This window comes from Homalodisca vitripennis, chromosome 3, assembly GCF_021130785.1.
Source record: "Homalodisca vitripennis isolate AUS2020 chromosome 3, UT_GWSS_2.1, whole genome shotgun sequence".
NCBI lineage: Eukaryota > Metazoa > Arthropoda > Insecta > Hemiptera > Cicadellidae > Homalodisca > Homalodisca vitripennis.
The window spans coordinates 111,451,413-111,468,577 of NC_060209.1; the positions used below are offsets into that span (position 1 = coordinate 111,451,413).

Consider the following 17,165-nt stretch of genomic DNA (forward strand, 5'->3'; position numbering starts at 1 on the left):
GCTACCCTCGTTTCAATTTTCCCGTTTTATACTGTGTGCCTTTTACCTTATCGTACTGGTGTAGTGATAGTTTCTTTAAGTATAGTTCAAGACTAACTGAGGCAGTCCCGTAGACCAAACCAGTGCTGCCCTGTGCCATGTGAGGGAGAAGATGTCATCACCATAAGTCATACCGTATTCTCTTATTTTGACACCAAAATCCCAATTTAATAATCATGTAACCATACTCAATCCAGTTATCTTTGTTTAATATATGCAAGTGTTAATGACCGTGTATTCGCCCATTACAGTATGAGCCTAGTTTTAATGTGTCATATTTCAAGTATATTGTTTATATGAATCATCGCTACCTCTGGTTCTAAAAAAAACTAATTTACTTTTCTCATAGTAAAACTCCCGACTCTTATTGTTAATAAAGTGTTTGGCCTCAATAATTTTAATTGCAAGCAGTAATTCTTGTCATACTCGCACCTGTCTGTATTGACGTGCCACAACTCTTCCATATAGGCTTTAAAGCCAAGAAACAACACCAGTTTTCAATGTTCGGTGCATTTCCTTTTTTTCATAGTTTTCAGTCTTTCTTTGTCTTGTTCATTTTTCAACATTAAACAACATGTTTTATTAATATAAAATGTTAAAAATGAGTACCTATAATGTAATAAAATATCTCATTTGTATATTTTTCACATTTGTTATTTAACAATAACAAATGAATCGGGTCATGCTAAAAGGGGATCAGTCTTCAAGGAACAGTTTTTCGGAAAACTAAAAAAAACTGTTTTCTGAGTACAAAAATAGTTCAAGAGCAATTATTTTTTTTAAATATACAACATTAGACCATACATAATTAAAATGAAACTATGTAAAAGACAGAAAAACAATTTTTTACATACTAAAAAAAATTATTATAAAGTGCTTGACTTATCCCCTTTTAGCATGAAATGGGAATAAATGATCAAAATGTTTGTTTTTTACACTCAAATTTATTGAAATATCATTGTTAAATGTGTGTCATACTGTAAAATAGTACATAGGTTAACTCAATGAGTTATTTTTAGTCATCAAAGTCCTCATGTTCTTCTTCTGTAGTGGGCCACATATAAATTTCACTGTACCACTCTTCAAATTCTATGGGGATGTAAGGTCGAAGCTTTATTTATGTCATTAAGTTTAGCTTTCTTCAATGGTACTTTTCTTCCAAATAGGCAGTTTTTATCAGGGAGCTGTAAAACAGGCCTTCCTTGCCCTGTAAGGTTGAAAGTATGGCTTAATTCCGAGTCAATGAACGGGCGTTGCAACAACTTTCCCAGGAAACTCACTTCTGTAAGTGTAGTGCATAAAAGAACTGATTGAGAAGAGTTATTTTCTGTTGTTTGGGGGTGTTTCTACTTTAGTTTCTTCAGATACAACTTTTTTTTTTATAAAAAACAGGCCACCAACTTTTAAAGTCCAGAATTTGTTGGGTTGTTACTTTGTGGACAACAAAACTTTTCATTCTTGCTCGATTTTAGAATAAAGTCTGATATCTGATCCACAGTGTATAGTCTATCATTTTTTCTCAACTCACGTTTTATGATGCTGAAGTCCCTGTCACAGGGGCAGAAAGGAATGGCCTCTAATTGGGTAATACTGCTCTAAACCTTGTCGAACAGTTTGAGTTCCGTTATGGCGGAAAGAAATCTTGATAGTGGGTGATTTTTATTCTGGCCCCAAGCAGTTGTCAGAATAAAGGTGAAGCTCATTATACTGCTTGTCAAGGTGATTTAAATAATGTAATAAAAATGAACATACTTCATTCGGTCCTTTATTCGCAGTCCCCTGGTGGTAGAGATATATATCTGCTTTATTAGTTTTTAAGTTATGGATACAAAACAGATTTACTGAAAGCTGCCGTAAATAAAAAAAGTTTCTTGGACCGGTATCTTTGGAATTTGCACATTTTGCATGAAATCAAAAGACAAACACAAAATGTTGTCATTTTGTTTGTCCTCAGTATTCGGTTTTTATTTTACAAAAGAATTTTTTTGTTTTTGCGCTTGTGAACATTGAAGTTCTGCTTGCGCACACCTTTTGGCTGCATCATTCAGATGTGGGCTTTTTAGTTTTATTCTCAACTCTTCGCAAACACAACAAATATCTACTTGAGGTCTCCCAAATTTTAGATTGTAGTGTTCATTAAAGAAATTAAAGAAGAAAGTAAGTCGACAGTTTCCAGTGGATATTTTTCCTTAAAAAGGCTGTACATCGTCTTAATATTAAGAGTTGCGTCCAAGTACTTTATTGGCCTTCCCAGGTAGTGGCTTTCTTTAGTTGGAAAACTCTCTATATGTTCCCGTATTTTAAGTTTGGTTTCTTCTGACATAGATTTTTTTTTACATGTAATCCCCTTTTGTCCACTGGACTTTTACCGAACATTTTTAATGCTCTAATCCTTTCAACCCTTTTCTTTGTCACACTATGTAATGATAAAAAAGCCTTGAAACATACCTGCACTCGGTCTGTACCAACCATTACATGATATGTAAATGCTGCACAGTTAGTTCGAGCATCTTCTGTTCTTGGTCGCCTATGCTTTATATCGTTCACACATCTATAAGGGACTGTAGAAACAAGTCTTGCTGGTCTTTAGTGTTCAGGTTTAAAAAATGGTTCAAAAACATCTACTTGATCTTCTTCAGTGACAGCCTCCATGCAGTTCTTCCTCTTGCAGCTGAAACAATACAAAAAGGTTATTAGCCTAAAACCTGTAAAAAATATAGGAAAACTGGTGAAGTAGGCCTACTTTATCTGTACATCAACCCCATTAGTTTTATTAGTAAAGGAGTATTAGAACATACGTTAAGTTACTTTAGACTATGTAGGAATAGGGCTAGGAATGAACAAAGATAACCTAGTCCATGTAAACTAGATTGTAAACAACATAGGTAGCCTAAGTGAACTTCAACACAATTTTGTAAATGTTTCATATAAAACTACAGGTTTTAAAATAAAATTGACTTGCCTGCATGGTAATCCGGTAGTTTTCTTTGGTACTAAGTTTCCTTTACTATCGAAAAAATTTCTTCACCTTGTAGTCCTAGCAGCTTTTGTTTTATTTTCTCTTCCACAACTCTTTGTTTGCCTTCCTTTTTCTTCCTTGATTACATTCGATATTTTCTTCACTTTCATCTTCAATAATTTTTTCACCGTGCTTAAGCAAAATCAATTAAAAAATATTTCCTTTAAAAGCTGTGATTGTATGCGAAATGATCAAAATCAACATTCGTTTTGTAGGTTAGGTTTTAGGTAGCGAACTAGCGAGTAGTGATCCGTGTGACAGCTGGCTGGCTTGTTGACTCCACACCCAAATTGTGCTACAAGTGGATTCAGTCAGTGACTGAGCTCCTTTTAGCATGAATTGATTACGTCTATGCACTGGTTTCTGTAGTAACCATGCATCAGACTGATCACCTTTTAGCGTGAAAAGATGTAATTTGGTCCTAGGAATACAAATTCATTGTTATCTCAATTTTCATATTTTTTGGCTGATCCCCTTTTAGCATGACCCGATTCAAATATGAATTATATATATATATATATATATATATATATATATATAATATATATATATATATATATATATATATATATATAATATTTAATATTTAATAAACGATTAATTCATTATAGTAAAAAATACATTTCAATTATAAGAAAAGACACGTGTAAACACACGTAATATAAACCCTTTTATTTACTTTTCGTTTAGTTTACAATTTTGTACTTGTATTAGTGATCGTTTATATTGCTGAAGTTTCATTTTAAATCTTATTTTCTGATTTCGAAAGAAAGAAACTGCTTAATTGAAAAATTTCACTGTTAAAGGGTTGCTGACCTCTAAACAATCAGATTGTAAGTTTTTTTTCCTTTATTATCCTTTATTCCTATTATAAGTTCTTCCCTATATATATATAAATATACTTCTAACTATACTGGATAAATATTTGTAAAATATAAAAATCAACTGCTGCTCAAGATACAGAATTGCTATTGAACTTACACCTATACTGTACACCTAGTAGGAAAAATCACTAGTAGGATGTGATATAAAACTACCGATGATATAAAACTGTGATGTTTAAACTAGGATTCTCAAGGTATAAAATAGTACTTCATGATGTGTGATCTTTTATTACAGCCGAGGATATGATATGCCGTATATTATTAATGAACAGGGATGTGTTGTAAACTATTTAATATTATAACTTATCTGCAGTTATTAAAAAAAATCAAAAATGCATATTGGGGCCTCATGTATAGTTAAAATACACAAGCAATGAGTAAGAAGAGAGGCAATTTGTTTGTTTACAATGTTTGTGGTGGTTATTGAATTGAAATTGAATGTTTGATTTATGTGTTGATAAGTAATCAGAAGTGAACCGTGTTATATAAACATTCACTAATAGAATTTTAGTAACCGCAATAAAATAACTAAGGAATTGGTTAAAACCCATATTTTACAAATACTTAACCATAAGATTATAGATAAGCCTATACCCATTTAGTAACTTTTAGGTATTTTTTACAACTTTGCAGCATAATTCTGAGTATTTAATTGTAGTTGCTCTATAGCTTGTAGGTTACTATTGAAACTTGTTTTGTATGGTAAGTAACTATTTTATTATATTACATTAATAATTGTTAAGGCCTATAATTTGTTGGTTTTGGCCTACATTGCCTATAAACTATCAATTCAAACAGAAGTAAAACTGGTGATAGATTCCATCCATAGAAAGAACGAGTACTCGGACCAAGTTCCTAACTGAATCCTAACCTAATTCATCAACTTAACCCATAAAAAATATATATTTATTTAATAAAGTGAAGATAAATACTACAAATAAAGATTTTAAACAAACAAAGTCTACTTTTATGATAATAATTGTCATTTAAAGCGGCCGTTTTCAGGACTATACTCATTTAACAAGATAAGTTCTGAGCAACCCTATAGAACGTCCCATACCTTAAAAACGTATGAGTCGATTTTTATAAAACTATATACACATTTGAGACACAGTATACTATACTACAATACACCCTCATTCTTAGGCTGCGCCTATTTTCGGAGCAACGATTTTACAAGCTATGTGTTGAAAAAAATCTATGGATGGCCGTACCTCAAAAATGTAAAAGCTGATTTTGATAAAACTTTCTAAACACATTCCATACATGGTCTACTATACCGGTAGACTTTAATGAGTGGCCTACACCTGTTATTCGGTTGTTTTTATCAAATGGCTTAATGTTTTTATCCGAAAAAATAATTCGATATTACTATTTATTTAACTTAGCATTTGATTTCAACTTATTAGTTGGGATCACTTCTGGCTGATTTATACCTTACAGTTGAATCCACCACTGGGCACAGCAAAAACCGATGTGTCAGTTAAATCTGGGCAACCTTATGGATGTCCAGGAGCGGCACATCACTAACTGCAAATGTCGAGATTCTGGGGTTCTTGGGCAATTCGATAGGTCTAGTCTACTTTGGGAGATGACTGTTGGAGTTGGTGGGGTTTGTTCCCTAACCTCATAGGTTCTTGCTAGCCTCAACAAAGATGTGCCACCCCCTGCCTACTTTGACTGGAGAGGGTGGTTCAAAGCTGGCCTCTCCTTCTTCCGGGGAGACATGACTTTAAGATGTAGTGCCCTAATTCTTCCTCATGGATTTCGATAGGAGGCAGCCCTTACTCCCCAACCTTACCCATCCTGAATATCCTGTCACTCTGGAAGCAGCACAAAGGTTCTTACAGGACTAAGTGCAATTTATAAGCTTCTTGTCCTAAGAGAGCAAAAAAAAGAAAAAACTTTAGTTATATTACTTTTTATGTAAACAATAAACATCAAGAAATAACTAATATTAAGTCTTTGAAAATGGCGATGAATATGATATGTACGAGATATTTCTCTCAAGTGACGAGATTGATTAAGTGGCTTCAACATGTGGGTTTGGCTTCTGGTAACCCATGGAGAGAATTCTTTCCTCTATTTCACAAAAGCGGTTACTCATTGATATCAAGCTGGGTAAGTTATAAATATAGTAAGGTTTGATTGATATCCAAGTCTAGGCCATAGTTGGTTTTGTAATGCTAGTGTTAATTTTTGTAACTGTAATGTACAAGATTCTTAAATTTCCAACAATTACTTCTTGGTGTTTATTGCTTATATAAAAATGAATATATAACCAAGTTGAAGTCATATGTTTAAAAATTGTAACATTGAATTATTCATTCGAATAAAAACAATCAATCCATTTGATATTAAAATTTGAATAATGAATGTAGGCCGCTTATTAAAGTCTACCCTTACTAAACTACAATATAACCCAAAATGGGAAAACTTTAAATGTATTCCCATTTAAAGTTTACAAACATTTAATTCAGATTACTTAAAATTAATCTTTTCTTCTCATATTGTTTTTTCCCTAAGCTTACTATATCTTTCACACTAGGTAAAACTCTCGACTGCTTATCACTCTGATGGAAATTGAGAACTAACTCAACAACGATTTTACTGGTTATGTGCTGAAAAAACAAATCTATGGATGGCTGTACCTCTAATACGTACAAGCCGATTTTGGTACAACTTTCTATACACATTCAATACATGGTCTCCTATGTTACAATACAGCTCTCATTCTTAGGCCACGCCTATTTTCTGAGCAACAACGATTTTACTGGTTATGTGCTGAAATACCAAATCTATGGATGGCCATACCTCAGAAACGTACAAGCCAATTTTGATGCAACTTTATATACACATTCAATACATGGTCTAGTATACTACAATATAACCCTCATACTTAGGCCGCGTAATACAGTTAAGCGTTATTAACCTATTTCTATTGTCCTCCTGAACAAAACACAACAGGTATGTACCTACCTTCCTATACTGTGAAATAACAAATAATAGATAGGGATATAAAATTACTACATGTTAGCTTCATTTGATATTTTAATTATTAATTTTAGCTTATTTCATCCTTCCGAAATCTGTAATCATTTCAACTATTATTAAAAACTGTTATTTTAAATAATAAATTAAACAAATTTCAATATTAAAGAAATTGTAGTTGATAAGGTAATTGAAGAAAATCATTATAAATATAAATTTAGTTTGTTGAAACTTTTACTATTTTTGATATTATTTGAGTAAAAATATCTAAAATTATGTTGATAAAAAAAAAAAATTTTGACATTTCGTGGTTATGCTTCGTGTTAATTAAGTATAATTAATAAACGGTCAGTCTTATTACTTTCTCCTACTTTTCCGACCTTAGATCTTCAACAAGGACAATCTGGCATGGGAAAGTACTGATCAAAAATGCCCCTGGCCGTTAGTGTGGGTTTAATTCATCTTTCCAATACCTGTAATCGTATTAAATGTTATTAACTCTATAAGTGGTGATCACCGGATATTCTGTACGAAAGATTTTTGTGAATTGACGGTCCATGACTTGTGAATGCGTAGTTATTCACCAATCACATTTTTTTCCTGAACACAACTTAGCCATATGTGTTCCACTGATTCTTCTGCTTCTTCTCAGAGTCTGCATTCATCAGTCTGACTAAGACCAACATTTTTTAAGCTTAACACCTAATTTTTTTCCCAATCCTTTACAAGAACTTTGCTGTAGGAGAAAGCTACTCCGCAGCCTGACTCTGGCCCTACCATAAGGGACTCTGTACCTTTTTTGGCGAGGGTGTCTGCTTTTCATTTCCACGAATGCCCTCATAGTCCGGCACCCAACTGAGTGTAACTCTGTTTTTCTTCGCCAGTTCCACCAGAGCATTCTTGCATTCCCAAACTGCTTTCGAGTCAAACGAATAGGCATCAAGTACCTTTAGTGCAGCTTGGCTGTAAGAGAGTATTACGTATTCTGCTCCTTTTGGCCTCATTTGTAAGAATATTCTTGCGCATGATTCTACTGCCATGACTTCCGATTGAAAAACCATAGCGTGTTTTCCAAGGGCCACAGCTATGTTAACTCCTTATCCGTATATATATATATCTCAAATCGTGCCCTAGAGTCAAGGCGTGAACCATCTGTATAGAACTTCTGGATTCCTTTAATAAGGTAGGCCTCCTTTTTACTCCCTTTTTTCCTATCTTCAATAGAGAATATGTATGGTTTTTCAAAGGAGTATTTCTTAACCATTCTTTCTGATATGTTGGTTATCATTTCAGCCTCAGGAAATTCCTAGATTATTTTCATATGGCTTTCTAAGGATATAGACTTGATCACCTTTGTATCCAGAAGCTTCATTGCATTTAATGCGGCTGACTTCATCACCTTCTGCCCCAGAGGAGTGTATCCCAGGACTGTTTCAAGTGCCAAGGTTGGACAGGAGCTTATTATTCCTGTGATGTTTACGCAAGCTAGTCTCTGATGACCTCTTGCCAACTGTTTTTTGTTCTACTTTCGGCCACCACACTAATGCAGCATATGTTACCATTGGTTTTATTATGGTCTTATAGATCTAATAAATAATTTTGGGTTTCAGTTTCCATTTCAATCTAAAGAGTCTTTTATAAGCCCCAAGGGCCTTTGTCGCTTTACATATTGTGTTCTCAATATGTTGATTCCAAGTTAGCCTCACATCCAGAACTATGCCTAGATACTTGAATGCATCAGAGTGTTTTATCCTGATACTTTCCAGAACAGGTTACTAGCTGGAAATTTCTTCTCCTGGTGAAGGTAATCATACTTGTGTTTGATGGGTTAATCTGTAGACCTTCCCCTTGATACCAGTTGCTTATAAAATTTATGGCTTCGTTAGTGAGGTGCTCCAGGTGCCTTTGTTTTTCCCTTTGACCATAAGCACCAGGACCTCAGCATGGCATTGTAGACTTATTCCCCTCTTTTCTGCTTTAGTTAGAAGATCGTCAACCACCCTTGCCCACAGGAGGAAAGACGGAACCCCTACGTGGGGGCAGCATTTCCAGGCCATGATAGTGACTGATTAATTCCCGATCTTTGTTATAACTTGTCTACTTTTTAGGAGGACTACTATCTACTTGACAGCATCTGGGAAAACTCCAAACCGTTCCAGAGCTGCCTCCATGGATTGATATGCTACTCAGTCAAAAGTTCCTTCAATTTCCATAAAGACGCTGACTAGGGCTTCCTTTTCCTTGAAGGTGTCCTCCACCGCTTCCACCAAGCTGTGGAGAGTGGTAGTAGTAGTTAATTTACCTTCCACATATGTATGTTGATATAGACTGAGTGAGGTGTACCTGTAAGGTTTCGTACCTTATATGTCTATTAATGATTTTTTCCATAGTTTTCTTTTGAAGGAGGTTAGGTTTATAAGCCTCCTTCCTATAGGTTAGTACGAGTTGGGTTGAGATGGATCCCTGTCCTTTTTTCACACAAACACCACAAGTGCCGTCCTCCAGTTCTTTGGAATAAATCCTAGGGCATAACTGCTTCTAAACAGAATAGTCTAGAGTGTTTAGTAGGATATCCAACCCTTCTTGGAAAAGGGCCTGGAAAACTCCATCTGCCCCAGGTGATTTAAATGGCTTAAATTATCTTATTGCCCATTTAATCCTTTCAGATGTAAAGATTCTTTTTGGTTGTTGTCTAGATATAGTAACCTCCCACCAAGATGTATCCCCCGCTAGAGAATTAAAAATTATTATTATTAAGAGATTATATATTATTATTAAGAGATTTACCAGAAAGTGTGTCACCAACAACAGTGGAGGCAGTTCCAGTCTCCTTCTTGTTCACCGTAAGGCCTCCATTGGTCTTTACTAAGGATCCTAATGGGTTATAGTGATCAATTTGGAGAGTTATGAAGCCTGGAAATCTCTGGTAGGCTGTTTATGTTTTTGCCAACATTTCTCCAGGATCTTCTTTTATTTTTTCTAATTTCTTGTATTCATTTAGGGTATATTGATGCGGGATCCAGTAATCTGTTCTTTTTGCCATTTTAATAGTTTTCAGTTTTTGTTTTTGAGTGTTTCTAACCTCCTAGTCTACCAAGACATATCTTTCTTTAATCTGTTTTGTCTGAGGGGACAGTTTTTCTCATTAGCCTTTACGATGGCTTGCTCTACAAATTGGAGTATTGATTGCGCATACTTATGCCTTTTTACAACCTCCCCCTGGTGGTCCACCCTGTCCATCTTCTTGGGGTATTTGGAGAAGGTGCCCTCTTTCACATTTTAATTCGTACAATTGTAAAGGCCAGAACCAATTTACATATTGATACTTGTTTTGTAATTATCCCGTTCCATTGGTTTGTTTTTTTTTTCTCTACATTCGTTGCAAAATACAATCCTTCTACGTCGGTAGTCAGCTGACGACAGCAGGTGTCATGGTAAAAAGTCTACATGTCATTCAACCATTATACTCATTCTTCTTTCACAAATTCTCTTAATTTAAGTAGTATGTTGGCTTCATAAATCTGATATCATGGTATCAGAAGTTTGTAAAAAAATGTAAAAATGTTTTATTTTCCACCTGTATTTATTTATTAATTTCTTAGTATTTAGTTTAATTCTTAAAAATTATTTTTTTAGGGAATATAGAGAGCTCCGAAATGAGTGAAGAAAGACTAGTCACAGAGGTTCCGAGTAGTTTAAAACAACTGGCAAGACTAGTGGTGAGAGGATTTTACACAATAGAGGATGCATTAATCATTGACATGCTGGTTCGGAATCCCTGCATGAAAGAAGATGATATATGTGAACTATTGCGATTTGAAAGGAAACAGTTACGAGCACGTATTTCAACTCTTCGGAATGATAAATTTTTACAAGTGAGGTTACGTATGGAGACAGGAACTGATGGAAAAGCCCAAAAAGTGAACTATTACTTTATAAATTACAAGGTATGACTAGTTTTAAACCATTCAGGTATATATAAATGAATGTTTGTGTGTTTGTCCTTTATGGAATCGTAAACTATTTGACCGATCATTACGAAACTTTGTATGTATATGTGTTTTTCCACGAAGAAGGTTTCTATGCTATGTCTATTAATGTAACTCGCCTCCAGGTGCCGTTGCCAAAGATAATAGTTTTCAAAGCGCCTGCACATTATAAACTGCAATTACGAGACAGTTACGAATATTTAATAGCCAAACACTATTTGAAGGTGCTAAGTTATGATGTATATTTGTCTTGAAGATAAATTTCTGGTTGAACTTAAAGCTTGAGTGTTAGACCACTTTATAATAAAACACATGTACGTGTACAATGGCTATAAACATATACAGATTTTCTTGATTGTGGCAACAAAGCAAACTCTACATCGGCGTTGGAAATATAATTTACTTGAGCCAGAAGTGCACATACACGGGTAACGCTTACGAAAAGCGTGCGAAGCCGTGGGAAACAGCTAGTAAGTTATAAATTGGGAATAAATTGATTGTGGTGTTTATCGATGCACCTAGCTTCTACTACACTTTCCAAGTAGATTTAACATGATTTTCAATCAATGTAAGAATGTAAGTGAATTTTTATTTATATTTTTTTATAATTGACATTATATAATACCATTTTTTTTCATGTAATAAATATATTAATACTACCAGTGTTTGGAAATATATGCTACCCCCATGCTACCATCACTGTCATTGTGTACTTTATATGTTATTTGGTCAATTTGGAGCTCTAGTCTATTATAGTCTACCTGTACTTTTGGTAGTTGTTTCAACAATTATTGTTATTTCCATTGAAAAGAATACATTAAAATTAGCATCCCTTGCTAAGCTGAGCTGAATGACCGTGTTCAGCCAAATTGTATCTGTTTTATACATTTTAAATTTATATTTGTTCAGTTTAATTCAAATATACAGCTAGGCCTAGAGAATTTCAACACTGTGATATAGGACATTGCCAATTACAATATTATGTTTTAGAAAATGTGTCAGGCAATTTCTCATAATTTGATAGGGTTATATATATTTAGTGTAACTACTTATACTTATGGATGTGCATATCCATGTAAATATGGATCAGATCTCAGATCTGTACTTTTTAATTTTTGTATAAAGTTAATTTATGGACAAAATATTTTTTATAAATCAATTATCAATCTTCTACATATAAAATGGAACTTATTTAATTTTCTTTTAAATACGTTCAAGTTAGAAAGAATAACCTTAAAATTAATTGAATCTTTTTAGAACAGACAGCAAAGACATTCAATTTAGGTCATTTATGATGAAGTCAGTGATAAATTCATTTACTGTCTTCCTAATTAATACCTGCATAATAATTATATAAATCTGTGTTTGTGTTTTGCTGTTTCAATTCTTTTTTGGATGATAAATACCATCTCATTTTGAATCACATTCTACCTTTCAGAATCTGTTAAAACCATTAAAGTTCCATTTAATAAATTTTGTGAATTTGGTATTAATTGTAGTATAGAAGTTTCTAGTAAAATTGGAATGCTCATGATTCCTGCTGTAAAATAAGTAAAATAAGTTTCATCTCACAAAAATCACACATTGCAGGTAAATTTGCCTGCAAGGTTCTCTAAAGCCTGCAGTATAACTAGCCTGCACTAGTTAAATAATCTTGACAACCTTTTTCTGCAGTTGGAATACCGTGAGTTGCCCCAAAACATTAGACCATGTGATATTATTAAAGAATTGAAATAAGTAAAATACACTTGTCTTAGAATCTGATGGTCAACTACACGAGACAAAGTTATAATTGAGTAGAACAATTTGCTGAACCTAATGAGCAGGGAAGCAATGTGTTGATGATGGAAAGAGTATCATTAATAATCAATCCAAGAAAATTCGATTACTTACAAAATTAAAATAAGATTGAATAAATTATGTCTGTACCTTAGAAGTCTTGCATTTGTTTAAATTAAAATTTATGAACTGAGTCTTACAAGGGACGAGTTTTAAGCTGCTTGTGTCAAACCAGAAGTTTAGTTCTTGCATATTTTGGAATAATGTTTGTGAAGAGCTATTTTGTTCTTTTCAGATACTATGAAAATATATACAGCGTACATACAGATTTTGACTTTGGTTGTGAGTTATAGAAGATCATTAGTTTAACCTTTCGAAGATCATAGACAATAACAAGACTTCACAGAACATTCATTTATTTTTTACTTAGTCCACATTTTACATTTCAATTTCCACCTGCCAATCAAGACTAATTTTAATAAATAGAGTATAACATTTAAGTGTGAGTAACTGGTAAAACTAGTTCAGATCGTTGACTTGTATGTAGTAGCATTCTAATTATAAATGTCTTGAATAAATTGTTCTTCAAGAAATTTAAATTACGTACAAAACTTAACTTGAGTTTCTAAATTACTGTGTAGGACCAATTATTGTTTTCTCACCCATAATGAGATTTCATGCTCTCATTTTTTTTTCTCTTTGTACTATTTCAGACATTTGTAAACGTAGTGAAGTACAAATTAGATTTGATGCGGAAACGTTTGGAGACTGAAGAGCGTGATGCTACAAGCCGAGCAAGTTTTAAATGTCCTCAGTGCCATAAAACTTTTACCGACCTTGAAGTAAGTTAAAGAAGTAAGTTAAGTATATGAGATAAATAAGTTCAAGTTTACTATAATTTAATTTAAATCTTAAAATATATAATGGAAGTCCAACCATCATTGTATTACTGTGACCTTAAACCCAATTTATAACATTTAATATTATTCCATCAATATCAATAAATTAAAGAAGAGTATATTTTCAACTCTCTAAACTTTAGTGAAATTATTGGCTAATCCTAATGGATGAAAATTGTAAAGAACTAGTAACAAAATGGTTCAGAATTGTGTCTCAGTTTTGTGTAAGTAAACTAAGAGTATTTTTTATTTCTCTGCATATTAAATTTACACCTGTTTATAATTTATAATATTCCAAAACTATAAGTTATTAAAACAAGACGGTTTCCAATATTATTTATGTTTTGGACGAGGCCTTTCGAAACCAAAGGTTTCATTGTCAAGCCACTCCACCAAAAAGGTCCAAACAAGCTGAAACTTGGTCTAGAAATTGATCCTATACATGTCTAAGTACCTTGACCAATATGGCAGTCACTTAAACATTAAAAAAATTCTCAACACCATTAAATATTTATGAACCTAGAGTAAAAACAAAGTGTTCTAAAAAAATGTTTTTGAGATTTACCAAAATTTGTATAATAAACTATTGTTTAGTTTTGAGATATTGAGTATAAGTACATCCCATGAGAATAAACAATAACATTTCAGCTGTCAAAAAAATCTACCTACTTCTTCTGACTAAACCAGAATGACTATTTTATATTTTGATTGCTATGTAGTTCATTGATGTGAATCATTCACTTAAATTAGGATATGAATATAACACAGAAGTATAATAATATAATATAAGGTTATATGTACAGTGAAATATGATTTGGTTAGTTTCTTGATGATTAAATTCTTTTGATGATAATTATGTGAAGGATCAGATTTGTATGTGAAACATTTATTTTGTTAAAACTATATTGGATTGTTAACTTATGTTCACAATATAATTTATATCAATTCATTTACAGATGTTTTTGGATGAGTTATAGATAAGGTTAATGTACATAAAGATACAATTGTTTTTTAAGTGAAAACTTCTTTAGGCGCGTTGAGCGTTTTGGTAGAGGGTAAAATCCTCGGTTCGCGTCACCGACATGCTAAAGTGGTTTCCATGGAAACGTTAATAATCTTTGGAAAATTTGTTTATTCTATTTTAGTCACTTTGTGCTATTTATGATATATTAAACGCCTAATACTAAATCTACGCAATGTAATATGCTAATGATAATAGTATATCTATAGCTATGGAGAGCCAGACTAGCGCACGCGCAGTAGCCTGTGTACACGTATACACTAATACATAAACTATTTCTGACTGTATTATGTGCGCGTTGGACGCTTTTTGGATAAGTATAATTTTGTGAGTCACGTCAACAATACGTTATAGTAGCAGTACATCTGTAATTGTAAATGTGACGCGTTGTACATTAAGTATTAGAGTGTAGAATACATAAGTAAAGTTAAATTGACCACGTGGGAAGTTCAACTTGTGTGTACTGGATTTTGTTTATTTAAGTGAATTTTTAATTTGACTATTATTGTAATTATTTAATTGAAGGATTACTGTTTATTTATTGAATTTAAATTCATTGACTTCAGTATAAAAGTGAGTATGAAACATATTAATATTTTTATACAGATAAATGAATAATGAAAACAACGAATATATTTTTAAACATTGATATTAAGCGGAGACTTTAATATTAACTTCGCAGATGACAAAAATTTATCATTAATTGAATTTTTGAATGAAACATTAGGTTTGACTATGTCTAATGATCGAAAAGTCAGTACAACAAAGTATAAAACGACTATCGATGCTGTTTTTATACGATATTTAGATAAATTTCAATCAAACATTTTTATTTCTTATTTCAGTTACCATAAACCTATTGTATCTTTTTCAGAATACAATGAAATGATTGAACGAACAGATAATCTAAGTATTGTCGAAATTAATGATGACAATGATGTAAATAATGAAAATAATGTTCAAATTTGAATTCATTGAAATTTGTGTAAATATAAATACTATGTATAATTAAGATAATTGTATATTAATTATTTTTTCAACCACTTTGTATTTATATTTTGTTCATGATTTGTTCAACCCATCATATGTAACTAATAAATAAAACATAAAAAATTTCATATAATTTTTGCATATAGTTTTAATTACTCTCAACTTAATAGTTCCGTTTTCACTTCTATCGGCAGTCCCACGACTGCTATTTTCGAATATTTTTTAATCTTACTCCTGTATTATCTTGGTAAAAATATGCATCCTTTTTTTCGTTTTTGCAAGTTTAATTTATTTATATAACATTTGTACAAAACAGAAAGAAAATGTTAGTGCAAAACCCAAAAAGAACAAAATATTGTTTTTTTTTTTTAATAAGTAAGTATAACCTATTGGGTAATTGAGAATTACTTTACAATATAAAACCCTGTTTATAAAACAACAAATTTTATGTTAATGAAGTGAAGAGAAATATTTTTGCTGTCTGGATGAATAGTTCATCATTAAATTATCAACCACTGATCTTGGAGTAAGTGAAATACATGAACATATAAGTAAGCTAAGTAAAGTAATATTTAAGCTGTCTGCTCCTACGTACTATTTGAATTGTAAATCTACTTACTAATGTGTATTTTCATTTTGTTCAGGTGGTTCAGTATTGTTTGGCAATAATTACATAATATAATCTACAGTAAGATTCTGAAAGGATTAGTGACATTTAACTGAAAATTTTGTTTGGTTTTAGATTTGAATATATTGTTTGTTACTTTAAATTAAAAAAGTTTAAAAAAAGGAGAAACGTTTCTAGTTTCCCGATTCACCATCTTGCTGTACTTCGCGTTGGTTGTGCTTCTGTAACAAATGGCAAAATACTAGGTGTTAGCCGTTTCTTAAGTTTTTTACTGTTATAATCTGTGTGCAGTGAGTGTTTATCAGTGATAATAATTAGACTTTAGAATAAATAAATATCTTTTAACTGAAATCTGTTCCATAAATTATTGGCTCATGATCAGCCATAGAACTCGGGATGAGTTGGCCAGCTGGTGGTGGTTACAAAAATGTTATCTTATCGATTTGTTATATAAATATATCTATTTGATTATTTTATTACACAAGGGACACGATTTCCAGAAAGCAGTTATCCAAAGTATATTTCAAGATTTTAATTTTTTTTGTAATTGAATCATTATTGGTATAAATTTATTTTAAAACAGAAAGTTATTCAACTAAAACTTTTATGAATTCTTTTATAAATGACTGCAGCAGGGTATTGTACTGTCTGACTACGAATTGTCCTCGTGAGTGTTACAGTTAACTATTCGTATGTGACTGCTGCTAGAAACCAGGCTGTGTTGTTAGCAATAGCCGTGTTTCCATGCACGGGTTGGATTATTGTCGTGATATAGCAAATAAATTAATGTTATTTTGTAAACTTTTCCGAATAAAAAAGTTAGTGCTCTCTAAACTATTAAGCTGTTAGCTTGCTTTCTGTTAGGAATTGATTGCAATCTAAGGCTGTAAGTAGTGAACACCACTTCTTGCTATAGTTCATACAAG

General features: G+C 32.4%; 1 protein-coding gene across 1 annotated transcript in view; it reads left to right on the forward strand.

Moving 5' to 3' along the window:
- Positions 1-4,307: 4,307 nt before the first annotated feature.
- Positions 4,308-17,165, forward strand: part of LOC124357307 (general transcription factor IIE subunit 1) — a 30,114-nt gene continuing 17,256 nt past the window's right edge. Inside the window, exons 1-3 of the mRNA XM_046808976.1 lie at positions 4,308-4,644; positions 10,570-10,880; positions 13,415-13,543. Of these exons, the coding sequence (XP_046664932.1) occupies positions 10,590-10,880; positions 13,415-13,543 (420 nt within the window). The 5' untranslated portion in view covers positions 4,308-4,644; positions 10,570-10,589. The remainder of the gene's footprint in view (positions 4,645-10,569; positions 10,881-13,414; positions 13,544-17,165) is intronic.